The sequence below is a fragment of the Eubalaena glacialis genome, chromosome 6, assembly GCF_028564815.1.
Source record: "Eubalaena glacialis isolate mEubGla1 chromosome 6, mEubGla1.1.hap2.+ XY, whole genome shotgun sequence".
Taxonomy (NCBI): Eukaryota; Metazoa; Chordata; class Mammalia; order Artiodactyla; family Balaenidae; genus Eubalaena; species Eubalaena glacialis.
Genome location: NC_083721.1, coordinates 92,645,929 through 92,667,625, shown reverse-complemented (window position 1 = coordinate 92,667,625; position 21,697 = coordinate 92,645,929). Strand labels below are relative to the sequence as shown.

The window sequence follows — 21,697 nt, the reverse complement described above, 5'->3', positions numbered from 1 at the left end:
GGCATACCATGTGTTCTCCCGAGGAAGTTGTCCCTGGATCACGGGACCCTGGCAGTGGCGGGCTGCACAGGCTCCTGGGAGGGGAGGTGTGGAGAGTGACCTGTGCTTGCACACAGGCTTCTTGGTGGCGGCAGCAGCAGCCTTAGTGTTTCGTGCCTGTCTCTGGTGTCTGTGCTGATAGCCGCAGCTCACGCCTGTCTCGGAAGCTCGTTTAGGTCGTGCTCTGAATCTCCTCTCCTCGTGCACCCCATAACAATGGTCTCTTGCCTCTTTGGCCATTCCAGACTTTTTCCCAGACTCTCTCCCGGCCAGCTGTGGTGCACTAGCCCCTTTCAGGCTGTGTTCACACAGCCAACCCCAGTCCTTTCCCTGGGGTCTGACCTCCGAAGCCCAAGCCTCAGCTCCCAGCCCCCACCTGCCCTGGCAAGTGAGCAGACAAGCCTCTCAGGCTGATGAGTGCTGGTCGGCACCAATCCTCTATGGAGGAATCTCTCTGCTTTGCCGTCTGCACCCCTCTTGCTGCACTCTCCTCTGTGGCTCCAAGGATTCCCCACCCTGCCCACCACCTCTCCCCGCCAGTGAAGGGGCTTCTAGTGTGTGGAAACTTTTCCTTCTTCACGGCTCCCTCCCAGAAGTGCAGGTCCCATCCCTATTCTTTTGTCTCTGTTTTTCCTTTTTTCTTTTGCCCTACCCAGGTACGTGGGGAGTTTCTTGCCTTTGGGGAAGTCTGAGGTCTTCTGCCAGCGTTCAGTAGGTGTCCTGTAGGAGTTGTTCCACATGTAGATGTATTTTTGATGTATTTGTGGGGAGGAAGGTGATCTCCACGTCTTACTCCTCTGCCATATTGAAGGTCCTTCCTCCTGAAGCAGGACATTTTGTATTATAATTTTATGACTGGAAAGCATAACAGCTATTATTTTAATAATAGAAATTCCAGAAAGTAAAGCCAAAAGGAATCCTCTTGGCTGTAGGAGTATGCTGGATGGAACCCTCAGGGCAGTACTTTTCAAAGTGTGGGATGGGGGTCACCAAATCATAGGATTCCCAGTAAAATTTCCAAGAAGGCATACAGTTTTTACATTAATAAAATGAGACTTTTAAAAATGAGAAATGTTGATATGAAACATAACTCTAGGGGAGTAGTGGGATACGTGACAGAAATAGTTGTTTGGTGTCATATTCTACAGTCTTGAATGTCACAGTGGTACAGGTGGTTGTATAGGTTGTATCCTGCATAACCCAGGGGGCTGTCATTCACAGCTGGATATGTGCACATCCTGAACAGCTGTGCGTTGTGAACTTTGTACTTAATTTGGATAACAGTAGAGAATCTTTGAGTTGTTTTCACATCTAAGAGTAGTATGATTGTTGTTGAACCTTAAGGAAATTAATTTTGCAGCGTCTTGTAAAATGATTCAAATTCCAGAAACATGAATGTAAGAATATACCAAACTGGGTGGTCTGTTAGAGGCATAAACTGGGTTTGTAATATGTTTAGAAGAGACTGCAAAGCAAAAATGACTCTAAACCTTTTTCTCAAGTGACTTCTCAAAGGAGAATTGTTGTACCCTGATAGAAATAGAAAGGTCATGATTGGGACAGGGTAAGAGAGAGATTAGTTCTCCTTGAACATTTTGAATTACTATGAATGATTTTGTTATTAAATGGGCAACTTGCTATAATGTTTCTGACAGGGCTTTATTTTTCTTTGTCTTCTCTTTCAGGCTGAAGTCATTGATGTGAGTTATGGAAATGCAGATGATTTAAATAGGATTAAAAAAATGAAAAATGTCACAAATCAGATTGCACTCCTGAAATTAGGAAAACTGCCACTACTTTATAAGGTTGGTCCAATGGCTGTTATTTGGTGGTAGGGTGAATATTTTGTTCAGTTGGGGTTACATGTGCATCTGAGAACATGAAGAGAGAGAGAGAGAGTGTGTGTGTGTGTGTGTGTGTGTGAGAGAGGGAGAGCAAGAGAGTGGAAAGACAAAGAGGCATAGGGTATCGCAGGAAGATAACTTTTCCAAAATGGATAATTTTATATTAAGACCTTTAAGATATTGTGAGTTTGTGGGACCTTCAAAAAATTGGCATTTCCTTCATAATACCTATCTGGAATGCTAAAAATGAGAACCACAGTGTCCTCGCGACATCTGCAAAACTTCTAATCTGTTATCTAATTACCATCTGCTTTATGTTAGACTAGTATCTCACTGATTTACACTCCTTAGTGATTAATTTTTGTCAACTGTGTAACTTCACAGTTACTGACTGTGCTCAGAAATTTAATTAAAATATAATATACTAAGGAAAAGCAGAATTTTGATTTATTTTATTTAAAGAGAAGTTTATTAACACTCACCCACCAGATGCATTTACATAATTAAAGCAGTTCAATCTAAGTATCTCATAATGAGCCACCACAATAGAGAGTCACTACTGCTCATTCTTACTTCATTTTCTTTTTCTATTAAAAAAGAATGATCAGTGTAGTTGTGTAGTTATGTCCCTGGAAGGCTCTGGTTCTGAAGATGTATTGGATTTCTCCTCATTCAAACCTTTATGAGATTAGCTAATTCCCAGGAGCAAAAAATGTATCCAGAAATCTGTTGGCACACTCTGTAAGGACCCAAGAGAACATTCTGTGCCTATTTTTTATTTTCCAAGGATGCTCTTATACTTAAATCAATGTCTGATAGTAGATAATAGGCCAGAATTTTAAGATAGTCTTGAAAATATAATACACACTGATACTAATTTTTTGTAGGATAATTTGTCAGTATGTATTAAAGGCCTTAAAATAATCATTTTGACCCAATAATTCCATTTCAACAGTATATTCTAAAGGGGAAAAAAATCAGAGATGGTGAACACAATGATTACCAATGATGTGAAAAAATATTTGAAATGATATATTACATCCAGTTTAGCACTGAAAATTATGCTACATTTGCACAGCTGAATATTATATAACAATTACAATGTAAAGAATATTTAATATGTGAAAATCCTCATAAGTCAAACAAATAAATTATAAAGAGGACATTTATAAGAATTATATAATAATGATTACATTTATTGTTACTTCTAAAAATAACATTGTTAGAAATGTGGGTTAAATATTTTTCTAAGTGTTTTTTAATGTATTTTCACATTAATCTTTACAATAACCATAGTGTTGAGGTACAGATTATTATCTTCAATTTATAGATAAGTATCACAAGTGCATGAGGAAGGAAATAAGATAGAGTATACTCTTTCCCCCAAAACAACCCCAGTCTGGTAGAGGGGCAAAATGATGACATTTTAAATCAAGGGTACAGATTTGATCATGGTATGAGACTAGGCATTCTAATTACTTACTTAAGACAAGTGATTCAAATTGCTTAGAGGACGTTTTATTACCAATAATCAGAAGAACTCTTCCTCTAGTTGTTTGGGGAAGAATGTTCTTTTCCAGATGTTTTAAAAGGGCAGTGGGAAACAAAGCACAACAGACCCACTTACCCATGGAGGATAAGTTCTAAGACTCCCAGTGGATACCTGAAACCACAGTTAGTACCAAACCCTACATATACTATGCTTTTTCCTATACATGTATACTTATGATAGTGTTTAATTTATAATTAGGCATAGTAAGAGATTAACAACAATAACTAATAATAAAATAGAGCATATAACAATATACTATAATAAAAATTATGTGTGATACCACCAACATCATTCTGATAATTTAGAGGGCTGCTTAGTGACTAATGGGCAGGGTAGGATATACAGCATGGATATGCTGGGCAAAGGGACGATTCACATCCTGGCTGGATGGAGTGGGACAGCCTGAGATGTCATCAAGCTACTCAGAACAGCCCATAATTTAAAACTTAGGAATAGTATTTTTGGAATTTTCCATTCAGTGTACTTTGGACTGCAGTTGACCACGAGCATCTGAAACCTCTAAAACTGAAACTATGGATAACAGGGAACTACTGTAACACTGCTTTGAGTACATTACATGAATCCTGCTTGTTCAACCTAAGAGTGATACAGGTGACTAAAATGTTGTTTGTGGTAGGGGCCAATTATCTAAATTGTGTTGATGGAATTATGGATTTCTATTTCTTTATATTTTCTAAATTCCTAATGATTTTGTATATATTTTGTAAGGAAAAAAGTCTAAAAATTTGTGTTAAGATAAGGCATTTAAATTTTTTTCTAACAGTGTTTATAGGCCAAATACTCAAAATCCCTACCAGTAGATAATGGGTTAAAACATAGCCAGTTTCTTTTTATTTGACTGCTCCAGAGAATATTTACACTATGAAACCATTTGGCAAGGTCCACAAAGTACTGAAATAGTGGTTTATCTAGAATAGGACACAGTTATTAAAACCCTGGTACATTTTCCCTGATCATCTTCCTTACAGGCCTATGAAGAGATTTAACAAAGAGGTCTGTTCAGAATTCCCCTTTTGACAGAGCCTTGCCACAAACTTGGCATTATCTTCTAGCCAGAGAAGAGAGAGCACTCTTTCTTTAACCTTTTAGATTCTATTCTAGGCATCTCTGTTTTCTGTAGATTGTCCCAGAGATTATGGAATCACTGATTCCATATCTGTTAATATATATTCACATTGTAAAGAAAAAAGAAAGCATGGTGTAGACAAGGTTATATAGCATGATTATAGCTGAACTTGCTTCACCTGTCCATCAAATATATTCTGAGGCTGAAATTGGAAAATGAGGTCATAGAGTAATACAGCTGGGTTGAAAAAAAGGCAGAGGACCAATTGACTTCTATGTGAATTGCAACTGTTACTCATGATTCCAAATGAGCATCTGGACTGGGAACATGGGGCTGAATGAGTAGAGAAAAGTTAATCGTATTTCAACTGTGCAGTAGTAACTAAATCATACTTTAAAAAATGAATCTGGGAGGGAATCTCTGCATCTGAGATAAAGAGGGCAAAGGGGAAGCAAAATTGTGATATTACCTCCTAAAGAGAGTAGAAAAATAATCCGCAGTCAAGAAGGAGGAGATCTCATTAGTTTTATCATAAATGGTATGTATATGTTAATTTAGTCACTAGGAAGGGATTGATGAAGTAATCCCCACATTTGTAGCAGGAGCTGTAAAAGGCAGATGGCTTCTAGCTCTAAGCCTTGATGTCCACACTTTGTTGCAGGAAAGGGCCAAGTCCTTCAGACCTAGCTTGTGCTAGTTTCCTTAAGCTTAAACCTTAGAGGAAAGGCTTTAGGTTTCTATGAGCTTTGTATTTACAGCAGTTTATTTTATAGGAGAGTGCTTTCATTCCTTAAGCTTTAAGACAAAATAGTCTTTTATCTGTCATGATGGATTTACTTAGATTTCTCTCAGTGACAATCTGAGACATAATAAAGCAGATCCAAAAACCCTTGCAAATTCCCAAATTGCTAAATAGCTCTCTAGTACAAAATTTATTTTATAAAAGGCAATAAAAGCATTTGGCTTTCTTTTAGAGTCATTTTCACAAAAAGCAGTAATAAAAAAAAAAAATTGCTGTGTACTCCATGACAGCTAGAAATTGAGTAAATCCCACTGAAATGTGGAAGATGGGCCATTATCTGGGTCTGCACCACATATAAGCCCCAAGTCTTGTAAGAGTCAAATTTGCATATAGTAAAATTACAAATGAATAAATATCTTATGCCTTTTGTGCATGGTAAAGTTACATATGAAAATTCATAAATGCTCTTGTGATTTTTTCATAAATGAAGTAACATACAGTACATTCCTAGTACTCACAGCTAGATAGTAAGATACTAGCAAATATTAGCTGTTTTTTGCATTTTCTTATATACCTTTTTATCCCTGTAACCACAATTTTAATGATTTGGTAATCCAAACGATTTTGTAGTTTCCTACAAATGAAACAGTTTCCTATCTATTCATCAGATAAGATTTGTATTTTAATATCAATTTTGCATTGTTTGGCCAGTGTATGACTTAACCAACTACCACTCAACTCCATAAAGCATACTTAAAGAGGAAGGTATTTTGGAAGAGCCTGGAGGGAAATGAGAGGTAGAAAACAATTGTTATGTGTTGATATTTTCAAATATTCAGTAGATTGTTTCCAACAGATTAGAAAAAAAGTAAACTTCATACTATTTGAATTTTAAACCCAATTTCATCTACAAAACAAGTAAATTTAAAACACTGAGTTGGGGGTTTAGTGAGGAAATCTCTATATTTGGTGATTTACCAATCAGTACTCAACAAGTGGACAATAGGAAGATCAGTAAGAAATTCTCTAGTTTAGGTAAAGTAAATGCTGAGAAATACTATATTTTGAAACCTTACCTCACATAAGGCATTGACATGCTTTTCATATTTGCTGAACTATACTCTGTTTCATTTGCTCCACTCTCCTTTTTTTTCTGATGACAATTATTTAATCCTTATGATAACTGCATTCAAAAGAATTATTTTTTTTTAATTTCAGTTAAGAGAGAGCGGCATTACTCTACTACATGTGGTAGAAGTTTAAGATGGTAGATCTAAAATTTAATTTTCATTTCCCAAAATTAACATATGATGTATTCAGCTAATAATTAGCATCAAAAATATGTCATATGAGAACCTTCAAGATGGCAGAGGAGTAAGGCATGGAAATCACCTTCCTGCCCACAAATACATCAAAAATACATGTATATGTGGAACAACTCCTTCAGAAAACCTACTGAAGGCTGGCAGAAGACCTCACAATTCCCCAAAGGCAAGAAACTCTCCATGTACCTGGGAGGGCAAAAGAAAAAAGAAAAAACAGACAAAAGAATAGAGATGGGACCTGCACCTCTGGGGGGGAGCTGTGAAAGAGGAAAAGTTTCCACACACTAGGAAGCCCCTTCACTGGCAGAGAGGGGGGGTGGACGGGGGGGAAGGTTCAGAGCCACGGAGGAGAGTGCAGCAACAGGGGTGCAGAGGGCAAAGCAGAGAGATTCCCACACAGAGGATCGGTGCCGACCAACACTCACCAGCCCGAGAGGCTTGTCTGCTCACCCGCCGGGGCGGGCGGGGGCTGGGAGCTGAGGCTCGGGCTTCGGAGGTCAGACCCCAGCGAGAGGACTGGCGTTGGCTGCGTGAACACAGCCTGAAGGGGGCTAGTGCACCACAGCTAGCCGGGAGGGAGTCTGGGAAAAAGACTGGAACTGCCTAAGAGGCAAGAGACCATTGTTTCAGGGTGCGGGAGGAGAGGAGATTCAGAGCACCACCTAAACGAGCTTCAGAGATGGGCGCGAGCCGGTGTTATTAGCGTGGACACCAGAGACGGGCATGAAACACTACGGCTGCTGCTGCCGCCACCAAGAAGCCTGTGTGAAAGCACAGGTCATTGTCCACACCTCCCCTCCCAGGAGCCTGTGCAGCCCGCCACTGCCAGGGTGCTGTGATCCATGGACAATTTCCCCGGAAGAACACACGGCATGCCTCAGGCTGTTGCAAAGTCACACCAGCCTCTGCCACCGCAGGCTCGCCCCGCATTCTGTACCCCTCCCTCCCACTGGACTGAGTGAGCCAGAGCCCCCGAATCAGCCACTCCTTTAACTCCCTCCTGTCTGGGTGAAGAACACATGCCCTCAGGCGACCTACACACAAAGGCAGGGCCAAATCCAAAGCTGAAACCCGGGAGCTGTGCGAATAAAGAAGAGAAAGGGAAATTACTCCATGCAGCCTCAGGAACAGCAGATTAAATCCCCACAATCAACTTGAAGTACCCTGGATCTGTGGAATACCTGAATTGACAATGAACCATCCCAAAATTGAGGCAGTGGACTTTGGGAGCAAATGTAGACTTGGTGTTTTCTGTATGCAGCTGACTAGTTTCTGATTTTTATGTTTATCTTAATATAGTTTTTAGCACTTGTTATCATTGGTGGATTTATTTATTGGTTTGCTTGCTCTTTTTTTAAATTTTTTAATTACATATTATATTTTTTATTTTAATAATTTTTTTATTTTGTATTTTAATAACTTTGTTTTATTTTATTTATTTTTTTCTTTCTTTCTTTTTTTTCTCCCTTTTATTCTGAGCCATGTGGCTAACAGGGTCTTGGTGCTCTGGCCAGGTGCCAAGCCTGAGCCTCTGAGGTAGGAGAAACAAGTTCAGGACATTGGACCACTAGAGACATCCCAGCCCCACATAATAGAAATTGGCGAGAGCTCTCCCAGAGATCTCCGTCTCAACGCTAAGACCCAGCTCCACTCAACAACCAGCAAGCTACAGTGCTGGACACCCCATGCAAAACACTTAGCAAGACAGGAACACAAACCCACCCACTAGTAGACAGGCTGACTAAAATCATAACAAGCTCACAGACACCCCAAAACACAGCACTGAACGTGGTCCTGCCCACCAGAAAGACATGATCCAGCCTCATCCACCAGAACAAAGGCACCAGTCCCCTCCACCAGGAAGCCTCCACAACCCACTGAACAACCTTACCCACTGGGGGCAAACACCAAAAACAATGGGAACTACAAACCTGCAGCCTGCGAAAAAGGAGACCCCACACAGTAAGTTAAGCAAAATGAGAAGACAGAGAAATACACAGCAGATGAAGGAGCAAGGTAAAAACCCACCTGACCAAACAAATGAAGAGGAAATAGGCAGTTTACCTGAAAAATAATTCAGAGTAATGATAGTAAAGATGATCCAAAATCTTGGAAATAGAATAGAGAAGATAAAAGAAACGTTTAACAAGGAGCTAGAAGAAGTAAAGAGCAAACAATGATGAACCCCACAATAAATGAAACTGAAAATTCTCTGGAAGGAATCAATAGCAGAATAACTGAGGCAGAAGAACAGATAAGTGACCTGGAAGATTAAAAAGTGGAAATAACTACCACAGAGCAGAATAAAGAAAAAAGAATGCAAAGAATTGAGGACATTCTCCGAGACTTCACGGACAACATTAAACACACCGACATTTGAATTATAGGGGTCCCAGAAGAAGAAGAGAAAAATAAAGGGACCGAGAAAATATTTGAAGAGATTATAGTTGAAAACTTCACTAACATGGGAAAGGAAGTAGTCAATCAAGTCCAGGATGCACAGAGAGTCCCATACAGGATAAATCCAAGGAGAAGCACGCCAAGACACATATAAATCAAACTATCAAAAATTAAATACAAAGAAAAAATATTAAAAGCAGCAAGGGAAAAACAACAAATAACATACAATGGAATCTCCATAAGGTTAACAGCTGATCGTTTAGAGAAACTCTGCAAGCCAGAAGGGAGTGGCAGGACATATGTAAAGTGATGAAAGGGAAAAACCAACAACCAAGATTACTCTACCCAGCAAGGATCTCATTCAGATTTGACAGAGAAATTAAAACCTTTACAGACAAGCAAAAGCTAAGAGAATTCAGCACCACCAAACCAGCTTTACAACAAATGCTAAAGGAACTTCTCTGGGCAGGAAACACAAGACAAGGAAAAGACCTACAATAACAAACCCAAAACAATTAAGAAAATGGTAATACGAACATACATACTGATATCTACCTTAAATGTAAATGGATTAAATGCTCCAACCAAAAGACTTAGACTGGCTGAATGGATACAAAAACAAGACCCATATATATGCTGTCTACAAGAGACCCACTTCAGACCTAGGGACACATACAGACTGAAAGTGAGCAGATGGAAAAAGGTATTCCATGCAAATGGAAATCAAAAGAAAGCTGGAGTAGCAATTCTCATATCACACAAAATAGACTTTAAAATAAAGACTATTACAGGAGACAAAGAAGGACACTACATAATGATCAAGGGATCAATCCAAGAAGAAGATATAACAATTGTAAGTATTTATGCACCCAACAGAGGAGCACCTCAATACATAAGGCAAATGCTAACAGCCATAAAAGGGGAAATAGACAGAAATACAATAATAGTAGGGGACTTTAACACCCTACTTTCACCAATGGACAGATCAATAAAAGTGAAAATAAACAAGGAAACACAAGCTTTAAGTGACACATTAAACAAGATGGACTTAATTGATATTTATAGGACATTCCATCCAAAAACAACAGAATACACTTTCTTCTCAAGTGCTTATGCAACATCCTCCAGGATAGATCATATCTTGTGTCACAAATCAAGCCTTGGTAAATTTAACAAACTTGAAATCATATCAAGAATCTTTTCCAACCACAACGCTATGAGACTAGATATCAATTACAGGAAAAAAACTGTAAAAAATACAAACACATGGAGGCGAAACAATGGGCTACTAAATAACCAATAGATCACTTAAGAAATCAAAGAGGAAATCAAAAAATACCTACAAGCAAATGACAATGAAAACACGACCACCCAAAACCTATGGGATGTAACAAAACCAGTTCTAAGAGGGAAGTTTATAGCAATAAAACCCTACCTCAAGAAACAAGAAAACTCTCAAATAAACAACCTAAATTTACACCTAAAGCAATTAGAAAAAGAAGAACAAAAATACCCCAAAGTTAGCAGAAGGAAAGAAGTCATAAAGATCAGGTCAGAAATAAATGAAAAAGAAATGAAGGAAATGATAGCAAAGATCAACAAAACTAAAACTGGTTCTTTGAGAAGATAAACAAAATTGATAAACCATTAGCCAGACTCATCAAGAAAAAAAGGGAGAAAATTCACATCAACAGAATTAGTAATGAAAAAGAAGTAACAACTGATACTGCAGAAATGCAAAGGATCATGAGATTACTACAAGCAACTCTATGCCAATAAAATGGACAACATGGAAGAAATGGACAAATTCTTAGAAAAGCACAACCTTCCAAGACTGAACCAGGAAGAAATAGAAAATATAAACAGACCAATCACAAGCACTGAAATTGAAAGTGTGATTAAAAATCTTCCAACAAACAAAAGCCCACGACCAGGTGGCTTCACAGGTGAATTCTATGAAACATTTAGAGAAGAGCTAACACCTATCCTTCTCAAACTCTTCCAAAATATAGCAGAGGGAAGAACACTCCCAAACTCATTCTACAAGGCCACCATCACCCTGATACCAAAACCAGGCAATCATGTCAAAAACAAAAGAAAACTGCCGGCCAATATTTCTGATGAACGAAGATGCAAAAATCCTCAACAAAATACTAGCAAAGAGAATCCAACAACACATTAAAAGGATCATACACCATGATCAAGTGGGGTTTATCCCAAGAATGCAAGGATTCTTCAATATATGCAAATCAATCAGTGTGAAACGCCATATTAACAAATTGAAGGAGAAAAACCATATGATCATCTCAATAGATGCAGAAAAAGCTTTTGACAAAATTCAACACCATTTATGATAAAAAACTCTCCAGAAAGTAGGCATAGAGGGAACGTACCTGAACATATTAGAGACCATATATGACAAACTCACAGCCATCATTGTTCTCAATGGTGAAAAACTGAAACCATTTCCACTAAGATCAGGAACAAGACAAGCTTGCCCACTCTCACCATTATTATTCAACATAGTTTTGAAAGTTTTAGCCACAGCAATCAGAGAAGAAATAGAAATAAAAGGAATCCAAATTGGAAAAGAAGAAGTCAAGCTGTCACTCTTTGCAGATGACATGATACTATACATAGAGAATCTTAAAGATACTACCAGAAAACTACTAGAGCTAATGAATGAATTTGGTAAAGTAGCAGGATAAAAAGTAATGCAAAGAAATCTCTTGTATTCCTATACACTAATGATGAAAAATCTGAAAGAGAAATTAAGGAAATACTCCCATTTACCATGGCAACAAAAAGAATAAAATACCTAGGAATAAACCCACCTAAGGAGACATAAGACCTGTATGCAGAAAACTATAAGACACTGAGGAAAGAAATTAAAGATGATACAAACAGATGGAGAGATATACCATGTTCTTGGATTGGAAGAATCAACATTGTGAAAATGACTATACAACCCAAAGCAATCTACAGATTCAGTGCAATCCCTATCAAACTACCAATGGCATTTTTCATGGAAGTAGAACAAAAATTTTCACAATTTGTATGGAAACACAGAAGATCCCGAATAGCCAAAGCAATCTTGAGAAAGAAAAATGGAGCTGGAGGAATCAGGCTCCCTGACTTCAGACTATACTGCATAGCTATGGTAATCAAGACAGTATGGTACTGGTACAAAAACAGTAATACAGATCAATGGAACAGGATAGAAAGCCCTGAGATAAACCCACACACATATGGTCACCTTATCTTTGACAAAGGAGGCAAGAATATACAATGGAGAAAACACAGCCTCTTCAATAAGTGGTGCTGGGAAAACTGGAGAGCTACATGTAAAAGCATGAAATTAGAACACTCCCTAACACTATACACAAAAATAAACTCAAAATGGATTAAAGACCTAAATGTAAGGCCAGACATTATAAAACTCTTAGAGGAAAACATAGGCAGAGCACTCTATGACATAAATCACAGCAAGATCCTTTTTGACCCACCTCCTAGAGAAATGGAAATAAAAACACAAATAAACAAGTGGGACCTAATGAAACTTAAAAGCTATTGCACAGCAAAGGAAACCATAAACAAGACGAAAAGATAACCCTCAGAATGGGAGAAAATATTTGCAAATGAAGCAACTGGCAAAGAATTAACCTCCAAAATATACAAGCAGCTCATGCAGCATCAAAAAAACAATCAACCCTATACAAAAATGGGCAGAAGACCTAAACAGACATTTCTCCAAAGAATATATACAGATTGCCAACAAACACATGAAAGAATGCTAAACATCACTAATCATTAGAGAAATGCAAATCAAAACCACAATGAGGTATCACCTCACACCGGTCAGCATGGCCATCATCGTAAAATCTACAAACAATAAATGCTGGAGAGGGTGTGGAGAAAAGGGAACCCTCTTACACTGTTGGTAGGAATGTAAATTGATACAGCCACTATGGAGAACAGTATGGAGGTTCCTTACGAAACTAACAATAGAAGTACCATATGACCCAGCAATCCCACACTGAGCATATATCCTGAGAAAACTATAATTCAAAAAAAGTCATGTACCACAATGTTCATTGCATCACTATTTACAATAGCCAGGACATGGAAGCAATCTAAGTGTCCATCAACTGATGAATGGATAAAGAAGATGTGACACATATATACAATGGAATATTACTCAGCCTTAAAAAGAAATGAAACTGAGTTATTTGTAGTGATGTGCATGGATGTAGAATCTGTCATGCATAGTGAAGTAAGTCAGAAAGAGAAAAACAAATACCATATGCTAACACAAATATATGGAATCTAAAAAAAAATTGGTTCTGAAGAACCTAGGGTCAGGGCAGGAATAAAGACGCAGATGTAGAGAATGATCTTGAGGACACCGGGAGGGGGAATGTTATTCTGGGACGAAGTGAGAGAGTAGCATTGACATATATATACTATCAAATGTAAAATAGTTAGCTAATGGGAAGCAGCAGCATAGCACAGGGAGATCAGCTTGGTGCTTTGTGACCACCTAGAGGGGTGGGATAAGGAGGGTGTGAGGGAGATGCAAAAGTTAGGAGATATGGGGATATATATATACCTATAGTTGATTCACTTTGTTATACAGCAGAAACTAACACAACATTGTAAAGCAATTATACTCCTATAAAGATGTTAAAAAAAAATGTGGTACTCAGTACAATAGTACAACAATGTGCATAAAAAAGGAATTCAATATTTTTTGAATATAAGATATTCATGGTGTGTGTGTGTGGTGTATGTATGTGCACATTGGTACAGCCTTATGTGTCATGTGACAGGCTGGGAAAATAGGAAAGAAGAGAAAGACTCCTTCCTTATTGAAACTTTTGATGCATTTTAATTTTCCCTGGTATTGATGAACCTAACAGATCTATTTACATGATAGTCTGTGAATATTTCAGATGAAAAAAAAACATTTAATTCAGTGTCATTGCATGATTGTGGGGGTATAGTTTTGTATGTGGAGGCAAAGTTGCTTCTTTTTTAAGACCATTTTGGAAGGCATTTTATGAACCAAAAGAAGTGAACACTATCTTGATACTTAGAAAGGGTATGCTTGTTCACTGGCTGATTTAATGAGGGACTTCCTACCCTGTTGTCAGAAGTAATTACAAAAGACCAGTGCTCCGTATTTTGTAATTGTACGAGTCCAGAGCTGCTACACTGCTCACAGAAAACATGGTCAGGACTAGAACACAAAATCAGAAAACAATGGTTTAATGTATTTAAAAGCCAAATCTGCTATTTTTTTTTTTTTTTAATCAGAATGTTTTCCATTTTCCACTGACTGACTTTAGTTATTTTTCTAAATGTCTTTGACCAAATATTACCATATCTACAAAAGGTAATTTTTGTTGAAATGCAACTTCAATCATAAGTTATAATGGAAAAACTTTAGACTGAGTGTTATTCTGCCATTTAGCAGTCAGACTTTAAGAAAGTGCATTTAGAACGAGGATAACTAATCCTGAATACTTCCGATCTTATACCTAAAATTAAAGTATTTTTCATGGCTTAAAACCAAATTAAGGTATGTCTACAAATCTTCAGTCTGTTGTGAATGATTCCCATAACTAAGAAGTCATGCCTGTATTTTACCTTCATGATAATATAATTACTTTTATTGACTGACCATTTGAATATTGGGAAATCATAGCTAGTGACATCATTCATTGGAGGCCTTGATTTTTGCATTATTTTATTGTAGTATGTTAAGCAAAAATCATCCCCACACATTCATGAAAGTTTGGTAGTAAAAGAAAAGGTGCTAAGCATTTTGTTTGTCTTAAATATTATAATATAAACTAAGAAAAGCAAGAAATCAAGAAAGAAGTCAGACAGAAAGGGAGGAAGGAAGGAAGGATAGAAGGAAAGAAAGAAAACAGCACTTAATTGCCCCCTAGTTCATGCCCTAAAATTACATTTCAGAAATCTTTTTTATACATTATATATTACTCTAAAATCCAAAAGAGTAAGTTTCACACATTTTTTAATTTTTGAGGAATTATTTGGACACACCAGCATAGATGGCTCTATGATAATAACATCTGGCTTTGTGGTAGTTCTGAGCTATCCTTTCACATTTTAACTTTTCCTTCTCTCCCTCTGTCTGGTTGACGCTTTTCATTTTTTCCTGCTGTAGATGGGTTTCCCAGTCTTTCCAATGTGTTGTATTTGTTCTGTGTTCAACAGGTGATTTATTTTCAGTAGTGAAGTACAGCATGGCAGGATGCAAAGATGGTAGAGACAGGCTCAAGTTCAAGCTTGATGTTTATGTGACCTTGGGATATTATGTAACCCCTCTGAAGTTTTAAAGTTTCTTTTTTTTTAATCTCAAAATGGCAATAAAAGTAATCCCAACTCACAAGCTTGTGTGAGCATTAAATCTTAAAATGCATGCATAATTCTTAATAAATATTAGTTACTATTAGTAAACCCTTAAAATCTGAATAAGATTCTAAAGAGAAACGATATGAGTTTAATAATGGGGAATGACAGCTCTCTCAAAATTCCAAAACTGAACTGCATATAATAATATCAATACTAGATAAATCTATTATAGAAATATGGTCTCTCAAGATTGCACTTTTGCATTATTTAACAGTAAGGATTATGCTGATACTATGTAGCATACTTTGAATATTAAACAAAAAAACTAAAGCTACCTCTAATGATTTTTGTGGAATAAGGCAGGTTTAAGTAAGTGGAGAAATGAATGTTAAAAATAAATATAACTTGATTATTAAGGATGAATATAAACAATGACCTAAAAGGATGGTAGATGCTTTTGATTTTTACATTCTTCAGTATTAATGCATACACTTTTTTGTGAGGTGATAGAATTATGTAACATTAAGAAAATAATATTGTCTTAGGAATTAAAACTATATTACATTTATAGTAGTTGTATAAACATCTAATACAAATTTTAAACTATTTTGAAAGTTGAGGTATCATGTATGTTTCCAAGAACATCATGAAATTGCCTACATCATAAGGCTGTTGTAAACATTAATTTAAATAATACATGTAAGTACACAACACAATGCCAAGAACATACTAAGCACTCATTAAAAGAAAGCTAATATTTTATTTAATCACATTAAAAATTTTATTAAATATTACATTTTCTGCTTGAATTCCATTTTTCTTAATGGTCACCATCCTATGTGATCAAAAATCTAAGACCTTATCATTTGCTAAACAGTATAATCCCGGCCTTGTTTGTTTATGTAAAGGCTCAGTACTTCAGTAAAGGGTTTAGATTATTGCAGGAATGATTATGATGTTGAAACTTTAGTTCAAGATTTTCTTACAGTTTGAATTTAGACTATCCTAAAACTGATGTGGAGATTTTGCATAGTTCCTTTCACTTCTTCGTTGATATTTCATAGAGGTCATGGGTGTTAACAATTTTTTTAATTAAAAAATAGATAAACCCTTGGCTCTACATTAACAAGGTTTTAAAAGAACCCACTTGATGTCTAATTATTAATCACTATACGGCACTAAGTTCTTTTTTGCTATTTTTTCTCATTCATTTTCTTATGATAAAAGTAGATTAGTTATTACTTTGCTCTGGAACGCATTGGTAATGAGTCCTGGGCAGCAACTTGGATTTTACTAATTTGTTGTTGTTATAAAATATGTGAAGACAGAGTTAAATTACTTCTGGAAAGAAACAGCATTGAAAAAAATTAATATTGGGGGAAAAAAATACCTCTTCTTAAAATTTATGTAATTAAAGTTACAGCTACAAAATGTATCTATTTTTGAATTCAATAGACTTCTTATTTTTATAACAACCTTTAGTAAGCTATAAGACCTGATGTAGCTACACAAGCCTAAAATATTTTCACCTGAACTTGAAAACAATATACACTCAAAATATTATTTTAATAAGTAATTAGTAACAGGTATTTATTATTTTCATAAATATTAAATTGCTTTTTAACTGAAAATATGTTTTTACTGTGTTTATGCAAAAGTTATTGGGAAGGTTTTATAGCTCCATATATATTATAGTTAAGAATAAAGCTTTTTTGGTTTTAATAATGTGCTGGTGGAAAAAAAAGGCTTTCTATTACAGGTTTTTTAAAAAGTTACTTTTCTTTACTAGATTTGAATTTCCAAATTTTATGAAATCTTTACATCAATTTTGTATATTTTATCTTGTATTGCATTTTAGATTACACCTTGTAATCTCATTTAGCATAATAAATTTGTTTTCTTAACTTAATAATTAATAAATTATTTGAATAGTATAATCATGTAATATCTAAATTTTAAAACTCTGGCAACACCAAGAATTTCAGCCATTATTAGAATAATTCCATTCTTTAAATCAATTTTGTACTGGAAAATTTAGAAAAATTAAAGTGTCTATAATCCCAGAAATACATGTAGAATAATAGCAGACTTAAATTTGGACTAATATTCACAATCAAAGAAGAACTATAAGTAGATCCTTCAGAGAAAATTATGTTTGCTCTTCAATTTACAATTATAATTTTCTGTTTTAATCTAAATCTATTAGGTTGTTAAAATTACTATCCCTACCTATCAATAAAGAACATGCTTATTTTTCATATGTGCATAAATTACCCATATCAAACTTCTTTCATAATTCTCACACAAAGACAATTCCCAAACAGTTTTAGGTTAAATTTCATTGTGTATAAAATGAGTGAATGAAATGCAGGAGGAACGCTTACAGTTTTAACATGCCATCCTTACTTGACACTGGTCTAATACCCAAATTAATAGCTGTTCTAATACAGTTTCTTTGCTTTTAAATAATAGCATGTCTGTAATTAAATAATAGTACAACTTGGTGATGGTATTATGGACATTTGTGATATCTAATTTATATCTATATAATTTGTTATAATCCAGTTTAATTTTAGTTTTGTTAAGAAAACAACAGTTTTAACACTTTGCTTTGCCTTATATTTTAGATGATACCAAACTCTCTTCTCAGTTTTATAATTACAAGCTCAAGGATTCTTTTTTTTTTTTTTTTAAGGAATGTAGCTTATTTATTTATTTATTTATTTATGGCTGTGTTGGGTCTTCGTTTCTGTGCGAGAGCTTTCTCTAGTTGCGGCAAGTGGGAGCCACTCTTCATCGCGGTGCGCGGGCCTCTCACTACCGCGGCCTCTCGTTGCGGAGCACAGGCTCCAGACGCGCAGGCTCAGCAATTGTGGCTCACGGGCCTAGTTGCTCCGCGCATGTGGGATCTTCCCAGACCAGGGCCTGAACCCGTGTCCCCTGCATTAGCAGGCAGATTCTCAACCACTGCGCCACCAGGGAAGCCCTCAAGGATTCTTTAACTTCAGAGTAGAACTAGTTTAAAAAAATTGTAATATTCAGCAGATTAAAATGGAATTGTCTTTTCTCCAAAGTTACTGTTATATTACAGATGGGCAAGCATTGTTCTACCCATTTCAAATCCTTCCTTATTGAGAAGTTTTATGTGACTTCCTTACCAGGTTATCTAAACCTTTCACACGTGTGTGATGTGCCTGGATTAAATTTTTTTTTCTTTAGGATTGTAAACAAAATTAAGCAAATTAGCACATGTTGGCTTCCTGTGGTATTATGTGTGCTAACATATTCTGTATGTTTTAATATTTGTAGTTATTGCTGTCAACATGTTTTCATGTACACAGCCTATTTCAAAGTAAACCAAAGATATAGGTAACTGCAGGATATGATTCTGATTGGGTCAGAAGATTTATTGGTGAGATCATTAATAAAATAATTTAATTTATCAAATTTTCAAAGTTGTCTGCAGTATTCTTAGCTTCTTTATTACCTGTCATTCTTAGGCAACAAAACTAAATGGCAGAAAGTGTTTAATGCTCAAACAGAAACAAAGAGGTCTGGAGAAAATATCAGAGTAACCTGTGTGGGAAACAATGAAGTGAAACATGGCTACAAATGGTGTACTATAGGTGATGATTGCAAAACATGTACAAAATTATTTTTCTTGGGTTTTTAAAAAATTCCGAGTATGAGCTACTACATATGTAGATTTATTTTCTTTTATTTGGCTTGGCTTCATTATTTGTGTGTTTTAATTGATTATAAAACAGGTAGGTAAAATATATTTTAAAAATTAAGTAGATCAGACAGCCAGTAAGCCAGGAAAGGCTTGTGTTTTATAATTAATTTGAGGTTGTTTAAAATTCTGATGAAATAGAAAGTTACCTTTTGCCCTGAGGCTGGGAAATACATACATGCAGATGGCAATAAATAGGCAGGGTATGCGACCACGTTCATGTGATTTGGGAAGTTTTGGGGAGTCCTCTCTGGCTGAAATTATATCCATTAAATGCTGGAAATTAGAAGTTACTTCTTCATATATTTAATGGGAAATTTCTCAAAATGTCACTATACATAAGATAATTAGAAAGATTTTATTAAAAGGTAATTGATATCAGGATAATGCCAATTCAGTATCCTTAGCATAGGGATAAAGTAGGTATACTTTATCTGGATGATGGGGCTTGGAGTAGAAGAGGTGACTAAAGACAGATTTGAATTTGTCACAATTCTGACCTGGGTGGCCTTTGTTGGATACATTTGAATCAGTTGTTTATTTGTACTTGTAGTAAATTTCTATCTCACATCCCCTGGCTAAAGTATAGAATCTGACCAGTTACATGAGCTTGGAATCCCAGCTCTACCACTTAAATTGCTATGAGTCAGTCTTCAAACCTTTTAACCTCTATAAGACTTAATTTTCTTTCTTATAAAACCAGTATAATAATGGTCACCTTGCTTTTAGTAAATGCTCGATAAATGTTCCTTATTATTGTTGTGTTGTAACCAGATAAAAGAACAGTTCTTATTGTCACTGAGGATTTTTTAAAAACATCATTACCCAAATAATATCTGTGTGACAATGTAATTTTCTTTCAGGTACATTGTCTCATGTAAACACCCATAGTCCTCACAAAATCATGGTGAAGTAGGCATGGTCACAGCTCTGTAGTGAGTAACTTAGTCTCAGAGTGTCTTCCTCAATGTCATACCTGGATTACACAGGAGGGACAGGGCTGTTATTCCAAACCCAGTGTACTTTCTGCACCCCACAGCTCATTAATGTATCTGTATTTATGAAAGAACCTTTAAGATACCTTTTCCAGACCTTAGCGCCACTATGGCTTCAGTCATGGTTCTTCACAACTAAACAAAGAGTTTTCAGATGACTTTCAAATGATTCAGAGTGAGAGAGATACACATGAAAAATAAAGCAAATGTGAGGAAAAAAATAACATCTGGAGAAGTCAGGTGATTAGTATGTGAATGTTAATCCTACTGTATTTTTCATTTCAATTGAAATCTTCAAAATAAAAATTTGGGAGAGAGGTGTGGTGAGAGTGGACTAAATCAGGATTCTCAACAGGTGCCTGTAAATTCTTCTGTTTTAACGTTAATTTAGCTTATTCCCCCTTCCGTGGGAACTGATTGAGTGGTTACAAGACGTGCTTTCTATTTGGACAAGATTTCTCATTTATGTCAGGAGTCTTTCTGTTGGCTTCTGCTCTTAGTCAATCAGGTGTATTAATCAGAGAATTCAGATTTACCAGTTTAGATGTCCAAAATCTGACTTGATTTAATGGGTAAAAAATGTCACTTGATATTCTCCCTGAAATATGGTAAAAATCAACTGGTGGGTTGGATATGGTCATTAAGGTTAAATCCCTCTTCATCCACATTGACTGAATTTTGATATTTTTATCAGATTACTGACAGCCAGGAAGACATAGCCTTAGGCATCTAAAGAAAAGAAAGCTGAATGTGAATTGGTGTTGAATTTGCTCCCAAAAAGAGTGCCTGGTGAAATCATGGGGCCCTTGTATATCTGAGCTCGCTTATTATTAGAGAAGAGTTCTCATTAACTTGTTCAGGAAAGTGTTGCCATTAAATCTTATCTTGAATGAGAGGAATTTGTAACTTGAATATGTTTATGAATATTTCATAAGAATCGTCTTAGGGTGCATGCTTGTATGTGATAGCCTGGCAAAGGTTGACAGATATGTAGAATATTGTAATGACTTGATGGATGCATATGGAATGTTTAATGGGAAAGTGAGAAGTACCTGCTGGGCTGCTGTGAACATCTTCCAGTATTGTAGTGATTTTTGTTGGCTGTTAACAAAACCCTCACGGAAAGAAATAGTTTCTAATTATGAGTTGAAAATGACAGGCTTATTTTATTGCACTAACTAGGCCTATAAGTTTGGAACAAGGATTAGTGATTTATTCTTTGTTTCTTTTTATTAAAATGCATTTTAAAAATACATATCTGAGCAAAGTGTATCTTAGTGAGTAGGCTCCCTTTTTTTTTTTTTTTTTGCAGATAGGGATCCTGTATAATTGTATTCTCTTACTGCTTTGATGTCTCAGAATCCCAGAGAATTTTTAGTTATAGAAAAATATGAATAATTTGACCCTAGAGCAGCTGAAAAAGACCAGGAAATATCAGGACAGCATCACTAAAAATAAACAAAAACTTACTGGATTCATTTTAGCAAGAAAAAGATATGCAAAAGTGGGGAAAAAAATCTGCCCCAAGCATTGTTAATTAGTAGAATCTCAGGGTAGGTTTGATTTGCTCTGTTTTAAAATAGGTAGAAGAATTTGAGG

General features: G+C 36.0%; 1 protein-coding gene across 5 annotated transcripts in view; it reads left to right on the top strand.

Moving 5' to 3' along the window:
- The window catches only part of NAALADL2 (N-acetylated alpha-linked acidic dipeptidase like 2), a 1,520,504-nt gene that overhangs the window by 864,663 nt on the left and 634,144 nt on the right, over positions 1-21,697 (top strand). For all 5 annotated transcript variants that reach the window (XM_061193412.1, XM_061193413.1, XM_061193411.1 and 2 more), the window contains one exon: positions 1,725-1,844. In XM_061193412.1, the coding sequence (XP_061049395.1) occupies positions 1,725-1,844 (120 nt within the window). The remainder of the gene's footprint in view (positions 1-1,724; positions 1,845-21,697) is intronic.